Source organism: Bombus fervidus, chromosome 2, assembly GCF_041682495.2.
Source record: "Bombus fervidus isolate BK054 chromosome 2, iyBomFerv1, whole genome shotgun sequence".
NCBI lineage: Eukaryota > Metazoa > Arthropoda > Insecta > Hymenoptera > Apidae > Bombus > Bombus fervidus.
Window position 1 is genome coordinate 4835335 of NC_091518.1, and position 15033 is coordinate 4850367.

The 15033-nt window shown below is 50.6% G+C and overlaps 2 protein-coding genes across 3 annotated transcripts in view; both read left to right on the forward strand.

Annotated features, from left to right (window-relative positions):
• The window catches only part of Wus (TM2 and DnaJ domain-containing protein wurst), a 261802-nt gene that overhangs the window by 118085 nt on the left and 128684 nt on the right, over positions 1-15033 (forward strand). The gene's annotated exons all lie outside the window — the stretch shown is intronic.
• The window catches only part of LOC139992388 (protein bric-a-brac 2), a 171151-nt gene that overhangs the window by 44528 nt on the left and 111590 nt on the right, over positions 1-15033 (forward strand). Inside the window, exon 2 of one of the 2 annotated variants that reach the window (XM_072013183.1) lies at positions 14569-14628. The exons of the other annotated variant lie outside the window; for it this stretch is intronic. Within the exon in view, the coding sequence (XP_071869284.1) occupies positions 14569-14628 (60 nt within the window). The remainder of the gene's footprint in view (positions 1-14568; positions 14629-15033) is intronic. 2 annotated transcript variants of the gene reach the window in all.

The following is a 15033-nucleotide window of genomic DNA, read 5'->3' on the forward strand; positions in this document are numbered from 1 at the left end:
CTTTCTTCGACTCTCGTTCGCGGCCCCTCGCTCTTCCTCTTTCGCTCTGGCTTCCTTTCGACTTCCTAGTCGTTCACGGCCACCCATCTTTCTGCTCTTCCTCCTCCCCCTCCTCCTCCTCCTACTCCTTTTACGTTCGTTCCATTTCGCGACTTTAAATCATCGCAACGCCGCTACGCGCTTTTCTCGCGACATCGCTGTCGATCGCGCTATAATTCACCAACGAATTTTCTAACCAAAGTTTCTCGACGACGACGAGAATCGTGGCAACGTTCGAAACTTCCATTCATTGGTTTGCTTGGTCGTAGCCGGACGCGGCTCTTTTAACCAGCCAAACATCCACGTTGATTTCTTCCTGTGGATTTTAGTAGGCGATCGATACGATCTAAAGACGCGGCAACGTGGAGGAAAAAGCACGGCCGCGAAATGGAGACACGTCCTTGTAATTATTCGAGCGAAGCTGCGGGAGCCAAGCGAACCGCTCGGATCCACCGGTTGGAATTCAGCTCGTTTTGGGGTACTTTGCGCTCGAGAAGCGGAACGACTCGACACTGGCCGGCCGGCGATAAACTTTAATGTATTCGAAATTATTAAAATATATTCCCGGCTGCGTGCCGTAGATATTTTAACGAGCCTCGTTGCGCTAGCGTCTCTAGCGTCGCGGTGCCAACCGTACAAATTATACTTATAACGACTTATTTAAATTTATATCGCGCGTAAATCTATCCCATGTACTGCCTCCAACCGCCTCCAACCAACTCTAACAATCTTCTTTCTCCTGATAATTCCATTCGTAAAATCTTCTTGCCTACGGAATAACCGTCTCGTTCGACCAATAAGACACCGAATTTTCTCGAGGAACGCTCTCTCGTTGTGTTATCAAAGAGACGAAAGCGCGCGGAGCTGCGCCGCGTTGTTGATCGAAAAGCGCGCGCAGTTTCTCCTCGTTGTAGATATTCCGCGATCGAGCGATGATTTAGGTAGGTAATTATATTCGGTACCGCGAAGTGGGATTGCTCGCGCGGCAAACAATTAATTGCGAACGAATAGGAAGGGGCTCGGCCCCGCGGAATATTACCGTGCTTATTTTTCATCCGGCCTCTACGGGCGCGCATTTCGCGCCTGTTTTTAATATTACACCGTGGTAGCGAATGTTTCAGCTCGCCCAACCCCCGTACTTTCGGGAAGCGGTATCGCGTCCGTAACGAATTTACGATATTAATTTGGCGTGCCGCCTTGGCGATTTATTATCTACGCGGTGGCGGTGGCATCGTAGGGAATGCAAAAAAAAAAAAGAAAAAAAGAAAAAAAAGAAAAGAATGTATAATACCGAGAGAACGGCGCCGATTTGTTCGAGAATGGACGCTGTAGATTCGCGGCAGTTGGATGTTGACGAGCAACGACTCGCAAGTCAAAGGAGGAGGAGGAGGTGTAGAGCATTGGAGGAAGCGGCGAAAACTGGCGCGCCACACTCGAAAATGTATACACGCGGTACCGGTATATCTATACACCAGCCACGGCGATAAAACGATAATTCTATAATTTATTCGCATAGTATGCGTGTACGTGCGAACGAGGTTGGATGGTGCGCGCGCGCGTGCACGCGCGTATATGGGCCGCACAGTTGGCGTTAATATATCATCGGACGCATCTGCCCCCAACGACGCGTTTCAATATGTTCTACGAGTGTATAACCGTTTCTATAGAAATATTCTGGCCGCCTCGTATGCGCATGGATACGCGCGCATCTGGATATAAATACGCACGGCAGACCGTCCCTCGCAACTCTGTTCGCGGCTCTCCGCGCTCTCCAGGCTCACTCTGCTTCTTCGCTCGCCGACGAAATATCATCGACTAGGACAAGGCGCTCGTTGCGACGGTCGACGTTCGCCGCGTCTCCACCTCGTCCGACTCGGTGAAAACCGAGCAGAAATATTTGATCGTCCGAAACGCGATAAGACGAGCAACTGGAATTTTTTTCAAGAAGCGTCCGGTCGAGCAGCGCACTCGTCGGACGCAACGAACCTCTTTGACGATGCCGAACGACCTACTCGCCTTTCCCCGACCAGCTCCTTTTTCTCGTTGTTTCGTGCTTAGTAGTCGGAATTTTGTATCGACCATTAGCTCGAAGAACTGGGTGTGCGGCTTGATGGAAATTTATGACAGCCACTTGATTGGGTTCAACGTCCCCCGTATTTCATTCTCTCTCGAAGCGCTTCTTTCTTTCGGCCGAGCTTCGTGGATTTAAGATTTAAGACGCTTAACGACTGAGACGGCGATTAAAACGCGTACCTACGCGTATCAGATACGCGCGCGGTTTAACGATTTCGTCCGAGTGTGCTGTCCGTGCGACCCAGCGATTTAAGCCCCTTCTCGGTTTTCTCCGCCTGTTCGCGCCTTCGCCACTGAGATTCCATCCCTCGAGGGATTCAGTTTTCCCATCGTTTCGAAAACATTGGCCGAGTATGCTACGCGACGACCCTACGTGGCTTCGTAGCGAAGCGCAGGACACGGAAACGCGCGTTGTATGTTGCGTGCGTTGATTTGAATTTGAATTGATTTGAAAGGGCGCGTTGTTACAGTTATTATTTTTCCAGGAATATTTCGCGTTCGCGGTCGTAAATTTGGTCGTAGCGGGAAATCGGTCGTGTTGTCTGACAGGAACGGGGCAGGATTTCGCGAATGGACTCGGTTTGTCGGGCCGTTTCTTCGGCCGTTAATGGAAACGTCGTTACGGTATTGGGTGGAATTAGCCGATCGAACGATTAATTCTTCGGCGATTTCATTTAATTAAACTCTCTTTGCCGGCCGTCGGAATTAAACGATGTTAAATTATCAGCGGCGTTTTCTTAGCGACGTCTCGAGATTACGTCGTCGCGCGGATTAACGACGTTTGCTCGTGCCGAGAGAAAAGAGGAAAACTCACGACGACTCTCCACCGACCAATCTTGTTTCTTCGATGACTCGGCATGGAAGCCGCTTGGACGCCACGCAAAACCGATATATCATTGTCTGCTTAACGCAGGCTGACGATACGTAACAGTAGGTGGTTGTTCGCGTATATTCGCAGGCGTTGGCGACGTATGGAGGATCGAGGATCGTTGGGGTCGATATCGGTGGTTGGGGGCAGCGCGGCTGATCGAAGGCGCGAGGTAGGCAAGGTGCGAGGGGTGGCCATAGCCAGAGAGCCTATACGGAATGTTCCTGGAATCGAAATGAAAACGCGGCCGGGCAAGCATCCATAAAAACCCTTTCGCCCCCGGCAATTAGCAATAAAGTTTTCATCGTTTAATAAAGGTCGGTACAAATAAATGGGACGATAAAAAATCGACATACAATACGCGAGGCTGCGAGAGGTCGGCTGAGCCATAGAGCGCGACAGACATATAATTCTCGGATGTACGTGCAGAGACTGTATCCTGTGAATGTGCAACCGTACCGCCAGATTTCCCGTGTCCGTTTTATTGTAGCCGCCCGGCTTTACGAGATCGACGTTTTATTTCGTTTATCGTATATAAAAAAAAATATATGCCCGTGCCTATGGCCCTCGTTTTCCGGCGTATCGATGGAATCGCTCTTCCGCCGAGAGCAAAATCGATGCGACGTAATCTTCTCGCTGTAGATTACGGGATCTGGTGACGCGCGTCGACCCCAGCCACGTCGATTTATACCGCGCGCCGCTCTCTCGTCCTCTTTTCCTGCGCCACGAATTCATTTTCCGACCGCTCGATTCCTTCCGACTCTTTCGCCTATCGTTCGCGAATCTTTCCTTTTCCCTTTCGATCGTCAGACGCTACGATGATGTCGTCCGGCGATCGAGGGGATCGCGCGCGTCACCACGAATGCTGGAAAAACGAAGGGGAAAAGCCGTGGACGTTGAACGGTTTAACGAGATAGGGAACGAGAGGGAAATGTCGAACGGTTTGGCAAGAGAAAGAAATGTAGAGGAGAGCGGAGTAGTAAGCGGAGGAAAAAAGGTAGAAAAGAGGCAGTGGATGGTAGGAGCGCGGGGTAGGAGACGATATTGCACCCGAGGCAACGCGAATGCGCGTGCGTCCGTGCGTGCATCCGTGCGGCCACGGCCGAGAAACAGAGGGACGAAGCGAGGAAGCGTGAATGGAAGAGCCGCGGGGCACGCCGGGAGTGAAAGCCGGAAAAATATGTCATCGTTTCATCGACAGTCATCACAAAGAACCGAACGAACGAACGAACCAACGTACGTACGTACGTACGAACGTATGAACGGACGGATGGACGGACGAACGGATCGACGAACGAGCGTAGAAGCGATCCGTGACAACGAAGCGCATATATCGCGTGCGTCCACGTATGCGTAGACGCGGTCGTATAAGCCTCCCCTTCCTCCGATTTCTTGCAACGCGTACCAGCACCCTCTCCTGCCCTCTTTTTCCCTTCTGCTGCTTATCCACCTTCGTCTCCGGTCCGCACCACGCTCCACCTCTGCATCTCCGTCGATGCAGTCATTGTGCGCTGCTCATCCCGGTGTATTGTCATTCGAAACAATGATTTCATAAAAATACACGTGAATATGCCTGGCTGGATGGCTGGCTGGCTGGTTGGATAGCTGGTTTCGTGCCTTCTTGCGTGCATGCGTGCGTGCGTGCGCGCTCTACACTGCCGCCGGCAGAGAAGCAACCCACGGGATGTGCGACTCGCGCACAGAGGAAGCCAAGAATACCGATCGAGGAGCGGTCGATTTACGAGAAAAATATTCGCCCCACTCTGGAGACACGATGCTACGAGAAACGGAAAAAGAGAGAGAGAGAGAGAGAGGGAGAGGTAGGTGGAGTGGGATCGCGCGCGGCACAGAAGATCGCGGGAGAAAAGGATGAAAAAAGAAGAAGGAAGCGAGGAGTCGTACGGTTGCAACTTGGACGCATACCGAGACGAATGTCGCTAACAGATTTTACTGAATTGCTATTGCTATCCTAAATGTCCTGTGATTTTTCTTTCTTTCTTTTTTTTTTTTTTTTTTTTTTTTTGTTCGTGTGGGATAGAGCCGAAAGGAAACGGGACACTTGGGAAAGAAATAGCTTGGCGCGGATGTCGCGTCGATTATTCGATCGTTTCGCCGAAAACACGAAGGCCGTTTTCAACGATACACCGGACCTCGGTTTTTTTCAGCTTTTTTCGCTGTGCTCTTTTTATCTGGGAAATGCATCGGCCAACAAAAAGTAGAAAATGCGAAACCCGGTACGGTGGAACGTGGCCGATAGCTCGATATCGTGAATATCGGGATATCGAGTATCCGACATCGAGAAATTCTTCGGTTTAACACGGTGCCGCGAAAAGTTCGGCTTGACACAGGGGCGGAAGGTTAAGGGGGTGAGTTGAAGGGACGAGGCTAGGGGCGTTTTTCGGGCTTCGTGACGCCGTGTGCAACAGGTTATAGTTTTTGGCACACACCGTCGCTTCGCCCTTTCCTTCCGTTTCTCTCGCTCCCTCTCCTCCCATCCTTTCCTCGCTCTCTTTTTCCGCGTTATTCCGCTCACGGAATTTCCCTTCCTCGTGTCGCGTTTACCCACACGCTTGTCTTCGTATTTCTCGCGTGATACTATCGTCGCCTCGTTGCCAACCAGTTTCACGTTTACGGGGTTAAACGAGGCACGATCGAGTCGCAGACCGCCGACTACCGCACGCTGATCGAAACGTTTTCGTACGTCAAGTTGGATCCGTTTGCAAGACGAACCGGACCAGCGACGATCGAGAACACGCAAGGTCGTGTTATTTGGCGAAGCGTCTCCGTTGGGCCAAAAGGATGCGAAACGAAGGTTCATAGGGGAAGGTATGGAAAGCGGCGCTTTTGGCAGGTCCTTGGCGCGCGACCGGGCGAGAACGGCGAAAAAGGGAAGGGGGACGGAACCGCGCGGAACGCGCAACACCGAGAGCTGAGTGGATCGTCGAACCTCGAATAGAACTGGAATTTTCGTTTGTCCCCTTTTCCGCCCTTGCTTTTGCTTCTTTTTTTTTCCTTTTTTTTTCGCCGAGCGAGCCCTCGCGGCACTGCGCCGCGTCGAAAAAAAAGCCCGATTTTTTCCTCGCTACACTTCTGTGTTATTTGCTTTATGGAACGCCTGTTACAGATAAATATAATAGGCATTCATCGCCGCGTATTGTCCCCGACGAAGCGCCCTGCGCGCCGGGGCTTTTACATTTTTTCCACCCTCCACCTCCTCCTCTTCCCCCCGCCCACCCTTCTATCCATTTTTTTTGTCTCACCGCCGCCACCACTACCGCTGGCAGCATCGCATCAGCGTCGCACTAGCATCGCGCCGTCACCGCCACCGCCACTGCCGCCGCCGCCGCCGCCGCCGCCGCTGCCACCACGATCGCGGGACTCACACACGCGGTGCACGCGAGCTCTCATTTTTATTATTCGCGTTTTTTGGAATTTTTCCAGTGGCGCCCAGCATTGTTTCACGGTTTGTCATTGTTATACGCCTACATCCTGCCAAGCGAGAGAGAGGCGAGGGCTCTAGAACCGGGATCCACCGAACCCTACAACGCCAAACCCCCATCCTCCCTTATCCTCCCCCATTGCCTCCTGCTTTGCCTCCGCCTCCGCCACCTACTCTGCAACCTTCGCCTATCTCTCACCCCGATCCCCATCCTCCGCCTCCTTCTCCTCTGTACCCTTGCTGCACCCTATTCCACTCCCTTCCTCTCCACCTTCCTCTTTTCCGTCACCGTCCCCGTCCCTCCTCCCTGCACTTTCCGTTCCCTCTGCCTAGTTCTTCCTCCCAGTTATCCTACCGCTCAGCTTACCCATACGGTGTACCCAGTGCCGTGCAATCCCTGTCACGGATACGGCTGTTCTGGCGTTGCTGTTGCTCTCAGGGATCGCGTGGTCGCAATGACGATGATGACGACCGTTGCGAATACAGAGAGAGAGAGAGAGAGAGAGAGAGAGAGAGAGAGAGAGCGGCGCGATGACGCGAAACGCGACCACCGAGCACGAGCACGATGACGAGGTTGTGGATGAGCTGGCGGAGGACGATGACGGGTGTGCGAGGGTGCCAGTCCCTGGCGAGCTAACGGCAGCCTCTGATGACTGTCGAATGACTTGGGGCGTTATCGATTGCGGCACCGTACCACGGAAAACGATCCTTCCTGTTCGCTACCGATCTCTCTATGGTCGCGTCGTTCTCTGTGCCGACTCGTCTACGCACCCACCACGGACTTCCTTTCGCCCCGTCTCCGATCGCTCGTCGATGTTTCTTTTGTCCGGAACCGTCGACGCGAACCCCGTCCCCATCGCGAACGATCGCAAATCGTCGTTTAACGATCGCTGTTCCACCGACCGACGATGAAATCAACAAAAAAGCCGAACGTGCTTTTTTTTCGTAGCGTGGCAACGATGCGACAAAGATCGGAGCGCGGTATCGATAAGCCGAGGAACGAGGACGAAATCGAAAATAAACGATCGAGGCGCGTGAACGAGATCGGTCGTTAAAACGGTCGATGAGCAACGGCCAATTAAAGTGACGATTCCGCGCGAGTAACGCGAGGTACGCGACCCATACCGCGCGGTATCTACGCTCGATGCCCGATGGCCGTATCCAATGTCGAACTCGGTATGGATCGAACGCGTATGATAAATACGATTCGAGCATCGAAGCGACGGTCGAGGGCCGAAACGATAGCGTCCGACGACCCTCTCACGTCCCTATCGTCCGTAGCCACGAAATACACGCGAGCCGCGCGATAAACGCACGCGCTCGTTCCTCTCGCTCTCGTTCCGCCTCGCGCCATTAAGTATTCCCGTTGCGTTTATCATTTCGGCTTTACGTTTACGTCACCCTTTACGTTTACGGTTACGATTACGATTTCACCGGTCACTCGCATATCCCGTTTTTCCGATCTCTGCCTCCCCTCCCCTTCGCCCGCTTTTAAAACCTCCTACCCACTTTACCGACAGAGTTATCGTCCCTCATCGACGACTCGGTCGGCGATTCGCGATCGCTGCGAGCTCGCAGCCATTCCATTCGAGAAATAGGTTTTTGGCCAAAGGAACTCGGCCGTCGCGTGAAACGCTGTTTATTCGCCACGTGCAAGAATATCTTGACTTTTCGCCGATTCTGGCCAAATATTAGATTGTCCGGAAAGTTTCTTTCGTTTTATGAGGAAACAATAGACGCTCGATTTATTTTGTTCTGTTGCGATAAACGTGTCGTGCAAAAAATACGTCGTGCAAGTGGTTTGGACGATATCGTAATTCGGACGATGCGACGACACGCGTGAAGAAACAGAACGCGTCTGCGTGGAGGAAGAGAGATCTACCGTTGCGAGCTTCGTCGTTGATAACGCGCGGTGCAGCTCGATATCGATCGACGCTTGGTGCAAGCTTTCTTCCCGCGGCACTTAATTAGAAATCAAGCGAACGAATGTGGTCGCGCGATCGCTAGGGTAACGAGGCGTTGGACGAGAGCAGCATCTGGATCCTCTCGGAAATGGCAGAGAATCGACGAGGGTCAGCACGGAGAGAAAAACTTTTGTCGCGTAGCCGTCCGAACCGATCGTTCGTGTTTGGACGAGATCCGATCGGCCAACGAGCTGGATTTTTTTTCCCTGCGGAACTTGCCCGATCGGCTCTTTGTTTTTCTTTGGTTCGGTCCGGATCCATAATTTCGTTGGGAAACGCTTTTTCTCGAATCGAAACTGGACGAGAAACCATCGTTTCTCTTTTCTTTGCTGAGAGAAGCGGTCGGTCTGCAGCGGATAGTCGATCGAGTCCTCTCGATAAAACTGCACGGCAGAGAAAGAGGCGGAGGATATGCGGTGGCGGTTACGTCCGAACGATCAACGTCCCCGTTAACCAGCTTTTACTTCCTTATGAGAGTCAGGGCGCGCGAGCCAACACGGCGTGCTTTTCGCTCCAATTTCCAGCCGTTCGTCTATCACTCGTCGATTGGAAGTAACGCCGTGCCGTAGGGAACGAGTCGAGAGGTTTGAACAACCAAGATGCGGTGGGAGAGAAAGAACGCGGGGGAAGAGAATCGACCTCGCATTATCGGTCGGCCGATATTTGCACTCCACTCGTACTCTCGCGCGCGCACCCACGCATCGCCGCAGGTTGATTCTCGCCGTCCAGCTGGATCCGCCGCCGAGCGTACGCATTTTTCAACCTTCCTCTATCTCGCCAAACTATCGCTCCGCGTATTCCTCCGATCCGCCGCCGTCATCGTCGTCATCGCACTTGTACGCGAAGATGCGGACGCGATAGCGCGTTGCTACGTCGCAGCTGGCGGCCACAGCCGTGCACGCTGCCACGGCCACGGCCACTGCCGCCGTTCCGCTACTACCAGTACTTGCTTTCTCTGCTCTCTCTCTCTCTCTCTCTCTCTCTCTCTCTCTCTCTCTCTCTCTCTCGGTCTTTCTATCCTCTGCTATCGGGCAACCGTATCTTTGGCTCGTAGCTCGTAGTACGCGCGACCTTCTTCGCCGGTGAGTTACACGCGGTGAAACAAACGAACACATCGAGAGCGAACGGGACAAAGGTTGGCGTGGGTCGCGAGAAATCGGCGATCACCGGCCAACAGACGCTGCACGATGGGAAAGAGAAAAGCGGCTAAAGGGAAGGACTCGCGTCCGTGTTGGTTCGCTGCGTGTTCGTCTGCGCGGGGCCGTTCCAGCTTACGGGTTATTCAAATGAACGGTAAAAATCATCCATAACCGAGGGTAGAAGGCGCACCCTGGTATTGGTTATATTTAAATGGGTTTAATGCCCCGACCGTACCCTCGACCAGCCGGCAACCATCCTGGCTCTGTCCTCTGTTCTCCCTCGCGGCTCTCGCGATCCGTTCTCATCCTCCCTATCGTCGCCACCTCTGTTCCATCGTTTCCTCTCGTGCCCTTTCTCCGCTCGCGGTCCGACCTCCACTGGCACCCCACCCACCGCGCGGCTCGAGGGTTAAAGTACGCCGTCGATAAAAAGCAAGTGTGCCGGCAAGGCGGCGGGGCGCGGGGATGGAAGCGGGGGTTGGGCGATGAAGACGGACCACGGTGGTCGGGACGGAACGGGGTGGTGCAGCGGCGACGGCGCCGCTGGAGAGACGAGACGAGGTGGCTGCGTGCGACCGAGAGACGATGAAAAGGGTAAGAGGCAGAACCGGAGGAAGGGACCCCGTGGCCACAGGGAAAGGGGGAGGAGGGCGTAGAGGAAGGGCTGGAGAGAAGTCGGTGTCATTTTCATTCTTCCGCCTTTCTCTTCCTCTTCTCCGGCACCTTTTTTTTCCTTCTACGCCGGCTGTACTCTCAACAATTAGGTATATCTCGGGCCACCCTCGACATTGTTTTCGCGGCATCTCGAGTGAGCTTTTCGCTCGAGATTCTTTCCGCGCGTCGACGAGCTTGCATCCCTATCCTTCGCCTCTCCTCTTTCTTTCCCTTTCTATCCGAGTGCCGCGGGTATCGCGCGCGCACCACGCTCTTCGACTTCACCAACGCGGAATCGAGAACCGCGCGACCACGAAACTCCCACCCCCTGGTTGGTCCTCTTCGCGTTTCGCTGTTTCAACGAGCTGGATACTTTCCAATTACTTATTCGTTTACGTTTTTCACGGACGTAGCCTGCTTCGTGTGAGTAAGTGGGACGAAGTAGGTGGAAAATAGCGAGCACTGATTTGAAATTACGATTTATTGCAATTTCATTTGGTTTAATCATTTAATCACCGAGATCAACCGGCTAAACCTGTTTGGAGTATGGCGGAAAGAATGCGATCAAAGAGAAGATTCTTTTTGTAGGATAGAAAAAGTGGAGATACGTAGGAAATTAGTGTAAAAGGCGAGAAAATTGTGAGAAACCTGCAGAAATTATTCATATCGATAGATATGCGATTTAAACAGGTAAACTGGGCATAAAAAGCCTTGTGCTCTCGCTGGCGTAAAAACTAATTGAGTCTTTCTTGAGAATTCTGAATCTTAAATGTTTAGCAACAATTAGATTACACTTAGAATTGATATCAAAATAGTTTCAGATTTATTTGATTTACAAGATATTCGTCGATACACATCAGCACTCTCTTTGTCTTACCATCTTCTTTGCCGCACTGCCAACGGAACGGTTACGTTCTTCTGTTTTACGAGACACATACTCCCACACACTCATTCTCATATACGTGTGTCACTACTACGCGGCCAATCTAGTGTTGCACACAAAATTACACATACTTCGATAGTCTCAAAGCTGGCCAAGATTGCCATGAGCCCGGAGAAGGACAGAATTTTGGAACAAGTGGTTTTCCACTGTCTCAGTGTTGAACTGTGTGTTCACTGTGGTGAAACATTCAATTCAAACAAAAAGTGAACAATAGGCGAATAATATGCTCAAAAAGGCACAAGTTTAGTACGAGACAGCATCGTTGTATAGTCGCGGTCATAGATCGACATGGCACAGCCTATATCATAGATAACTATGCGCAGGGATTTATGTTGAACGCTGTTTATCTCAGTGCGTACGTTACGGTGATACGGTGCCCAAACAATCGAACAGTTTTTTTTTTTTTTTATTATTATTTAATTTGTACTTGACAATTTGTCGAGCTGGACATTTGGTAAATTTTTCTAACTTAATTGCTAAATAACATGCGGATAGCTACCCCCAGCGGGATACCATCTTCGAGTTTGACTATTTTATTTCCTCAGTGAGATCACTGGGGTGTTTTGTTTTTTTAGTCTTCTTTCTATGAGAGTTTTGCTCGCTTCAGCAGCCAGATGATTTGAATGTGTTGCCGTTCTTTCCTTGTATTCTCCTGCGTACCTGTCGACTTCTTCTTTGGTAAAGCTGAACAGTGTGTCTGAAATGTGAGGGGAAATAAAGAACAAGAAGATATTCTTAACGCGCTTACGTTCTCAAAAAATGTAGATGCTCTGTTTTAATAAAAGCCAAAGTTCTGCAAGTAACACGGAAGACACTCGTAGTATGTTTGAAAAACGATAAATTGGATTAGAACGTAGCACCTAAGTGACGAATATCTTCTGACGAGCATAACCTAGTATTATCGAGAGTATTATGTAATTGTACAATAGGTTACACTTGAAGAGCAAAAAACGTATAACAGTTAATTATTGGCTTGGCAACTAAGTGATTGCGGAGTTTGCCAATACCACCTAATGACAAAACCCGCAATCACTTAGTTGCCAACCCAATAAATAAAAGAAAAATCAGAGAGAGACGAGTCATCGGAGCACAATCATTATATTGGCTTGGCAACTAAGTGATTGCGGGTTTTGTCAGTAGATGATATTGACAAAATGCGCAATCACTTAGTTGCCAACCCAATATAAATATCCATAATAAGCAAATACGTTATTTCGCTGTCAAATATTCGTACGAGTTTCTATCGATGATTCGAAGGAGGTGACGGATCCTGAAAAGAAAGTCGACGATTATGTTCGCAATTGAGCAACGTCTATCGATATAATTACCCACACTATAATTAATAACATTATAATTACCCAAGTTAATTCGATATGTAGCAATACGAATAAGTTGCCACGTTCGAATGATTATGGGGTCGTATAGCGATGGGGTTATATATTCTATAAAATACAAGAATTTCTGAACAGTCAACAAACTAATGGAGGATTTGAAAAAATAAGGTCAGATCTGCTACGATTCCACGCTGTCCGAGATTGGTCATATTCGAAGCGTTGAGAATCTTTTCATGGCTGTGGCAAGTTTTGGCTATCGGTTTATTAGTCTCAAAGACGACGTATCTTAGGAATTTCTGTTGCACAAGCAATTTGACGTGATTCGATTGTGCCGGATTCCATGTTTCAGATGCCTCTAAATTACCCGCGTAACGCGCTTCTCCGTCCTAACGGTGTCTCTCTCTGTCCTCTTCGTCGAGCACTTTCAACGTCGTGGACGACTGAACGCGGCTGTTTCGAACATCGTCCATTTTTTAAAGCGCGCATTCGCGCGTTCTTACGAGAACCGCCGTGTGTATAACTCGCCTCGTGGACGAGGCACGTTCCGCTCAAACGTTCTCGAAGGAAAGTTTCGTCGACGCAGGATATTGGCGCTACGTGGAAATCGAGGTGGAAGAACGGTGGAAAAAAGGAAACGAGAAATCAAATATTTTTTCATCGAAGCCGTAGTCGGTGCCCGGCAAATCGGTAGCGCGATCTGCCGCTAATCCGGGCTCCGCAAAACGGTATCGGATTTTTGCGCCGTTTTGTGGCTCTGGTAAAAAAGGCGGAAAAATCGGCGCTCGCAAAAAATCGAGAGATAGGCGAAGAGACGCGATCGACAGGGACGGTTGGGAGTAGTTCGGGTAGAGCGGGGTGCAGATGAACGAAAAGCCGCGATCGGACGTGCAACAAAAATTGCGTGTTGTTGCCGGGCGACAATAATTGAAACGGTGCGTAACACCGTCCGAATCCTCGAAACCCATTTTATATTTTAATCGCACTTCGATAGGCTCGTCGCGACCCGCTTCACCTCTTACACCCTGCTACGTCGTCTAGCTATTCTGACTCGTTGTCCTCGTTCCATTCAACGCTATTTTTCTTTTTTTTTCTTTTTTCCTTCCAAACTCTCCCTTCGCTTTTTCCAAATTCCCCCACACACCTGAAAATTCTCCATTTTCCATTTATCCTTCGATGACTAAGGAGAGTTGCCATTCGAAAGATCCGCGGAACCTGTTGTCCCGCAACCGTGACAATGTGCCGTGCAACGTACGTTGCATGGAAGCATCGTGTCATTACGATTTCAGCATTCGGGTGTCACTCGTAGTTGCACGGATCACGGAATTTCGTTCGATCCAGTACACGGTACTCGGAGGTCGGCTATAAATAACCGCTGGCGCCAAGGATCGCTCGGTAATTTATGGTTTGTTCGACGTCAGTTTTTCGTCGATTAATCGCAGCCACGCGATGGCCTTGGAGCGCCGCGCGCCTTTTATCATGTTCCCTGGAATTTTAGGACGATCTTCCTTTCCCGTCGGCGAAAGCTCTCGGTCGAGCGTATCGAGCGAACATCGACGACGAGACACGACGTGAACGAGAATTCATACAGGCTGCGGGTAATTTGCTGTAATGTTACTGGTCGCCTGTCGATTTCCTAATCGTTGCGCTTAAACATCGAGGAAACTCGTAATAAAGTTGCGCGGAGGAAAAGACGCGAGGAAAAACTCTGCCGGGATTACGGAATACGTTTCGAGGGCCGTTGAAAACGATTTCAATGTGCCGATGATTGCACGCTGGTTGCTGCTAGTTGAGAAATGCAGTGCGTGTAACACATAATTGAGATAATACATATTTACGGCTGTTCGCGACTCACCGTAATTTATTATTTCTGCGCAATATTATACTTATGTATATTAGCCTCGAGGTCGATCGCCACTGTCGAGTTCCGATCGTGTAGGCGAAACTATACAACTCGATGAATCGTTTGTCCGCGTTTTGCATCGCGTCGTCAACGGTCGCGTCTCGTAGCCTGTAGCACGTTCGCCGCTAGTATGTCACTGGCACGCCCGTAGTATAAGACGCGGCCGTCAATCGATAATCGTTTAATCGATCGATCATTTATGTTTTTTGTTGCAGGTGAGTACGCTACGATGGAATGTGTTGGTTGCGAGTGATACGCGGCGACCGATCGTCCACGTAAGTAGGAAACCAGCTAAGGGAGTTTTGCAAAGGGCGGCGGAATCGGAAGTTGCCGCGATCCTACAGATTTCAGCGCACCTTTTTATTGGCGATTTTTAGGTCGCGAAGAATCACAGCCTGTGCCGCCTATTCACCCGGCCGTCCCTTTCTTTCGCCTATGAATAAACATTGAATTTCTCGTTACTCTTTTTAATAACTTTTTATACTTGATATTTTATTAATGCGAGACATTCCGATCGGGTCCCGCTACGGCAGCGAGTTGCGCAACGTGATTTGCGTTTCAATAACGCGCGTACGTAGTACTCGTTGTTCAGACTTTTCTTCTCCCTCGTCTTCGTCTCTCTCGCGCTCCCTACCCCCCTCCCTGCCTGCCTTCGCCGCGATCCTCCTACTCTTCTCCGC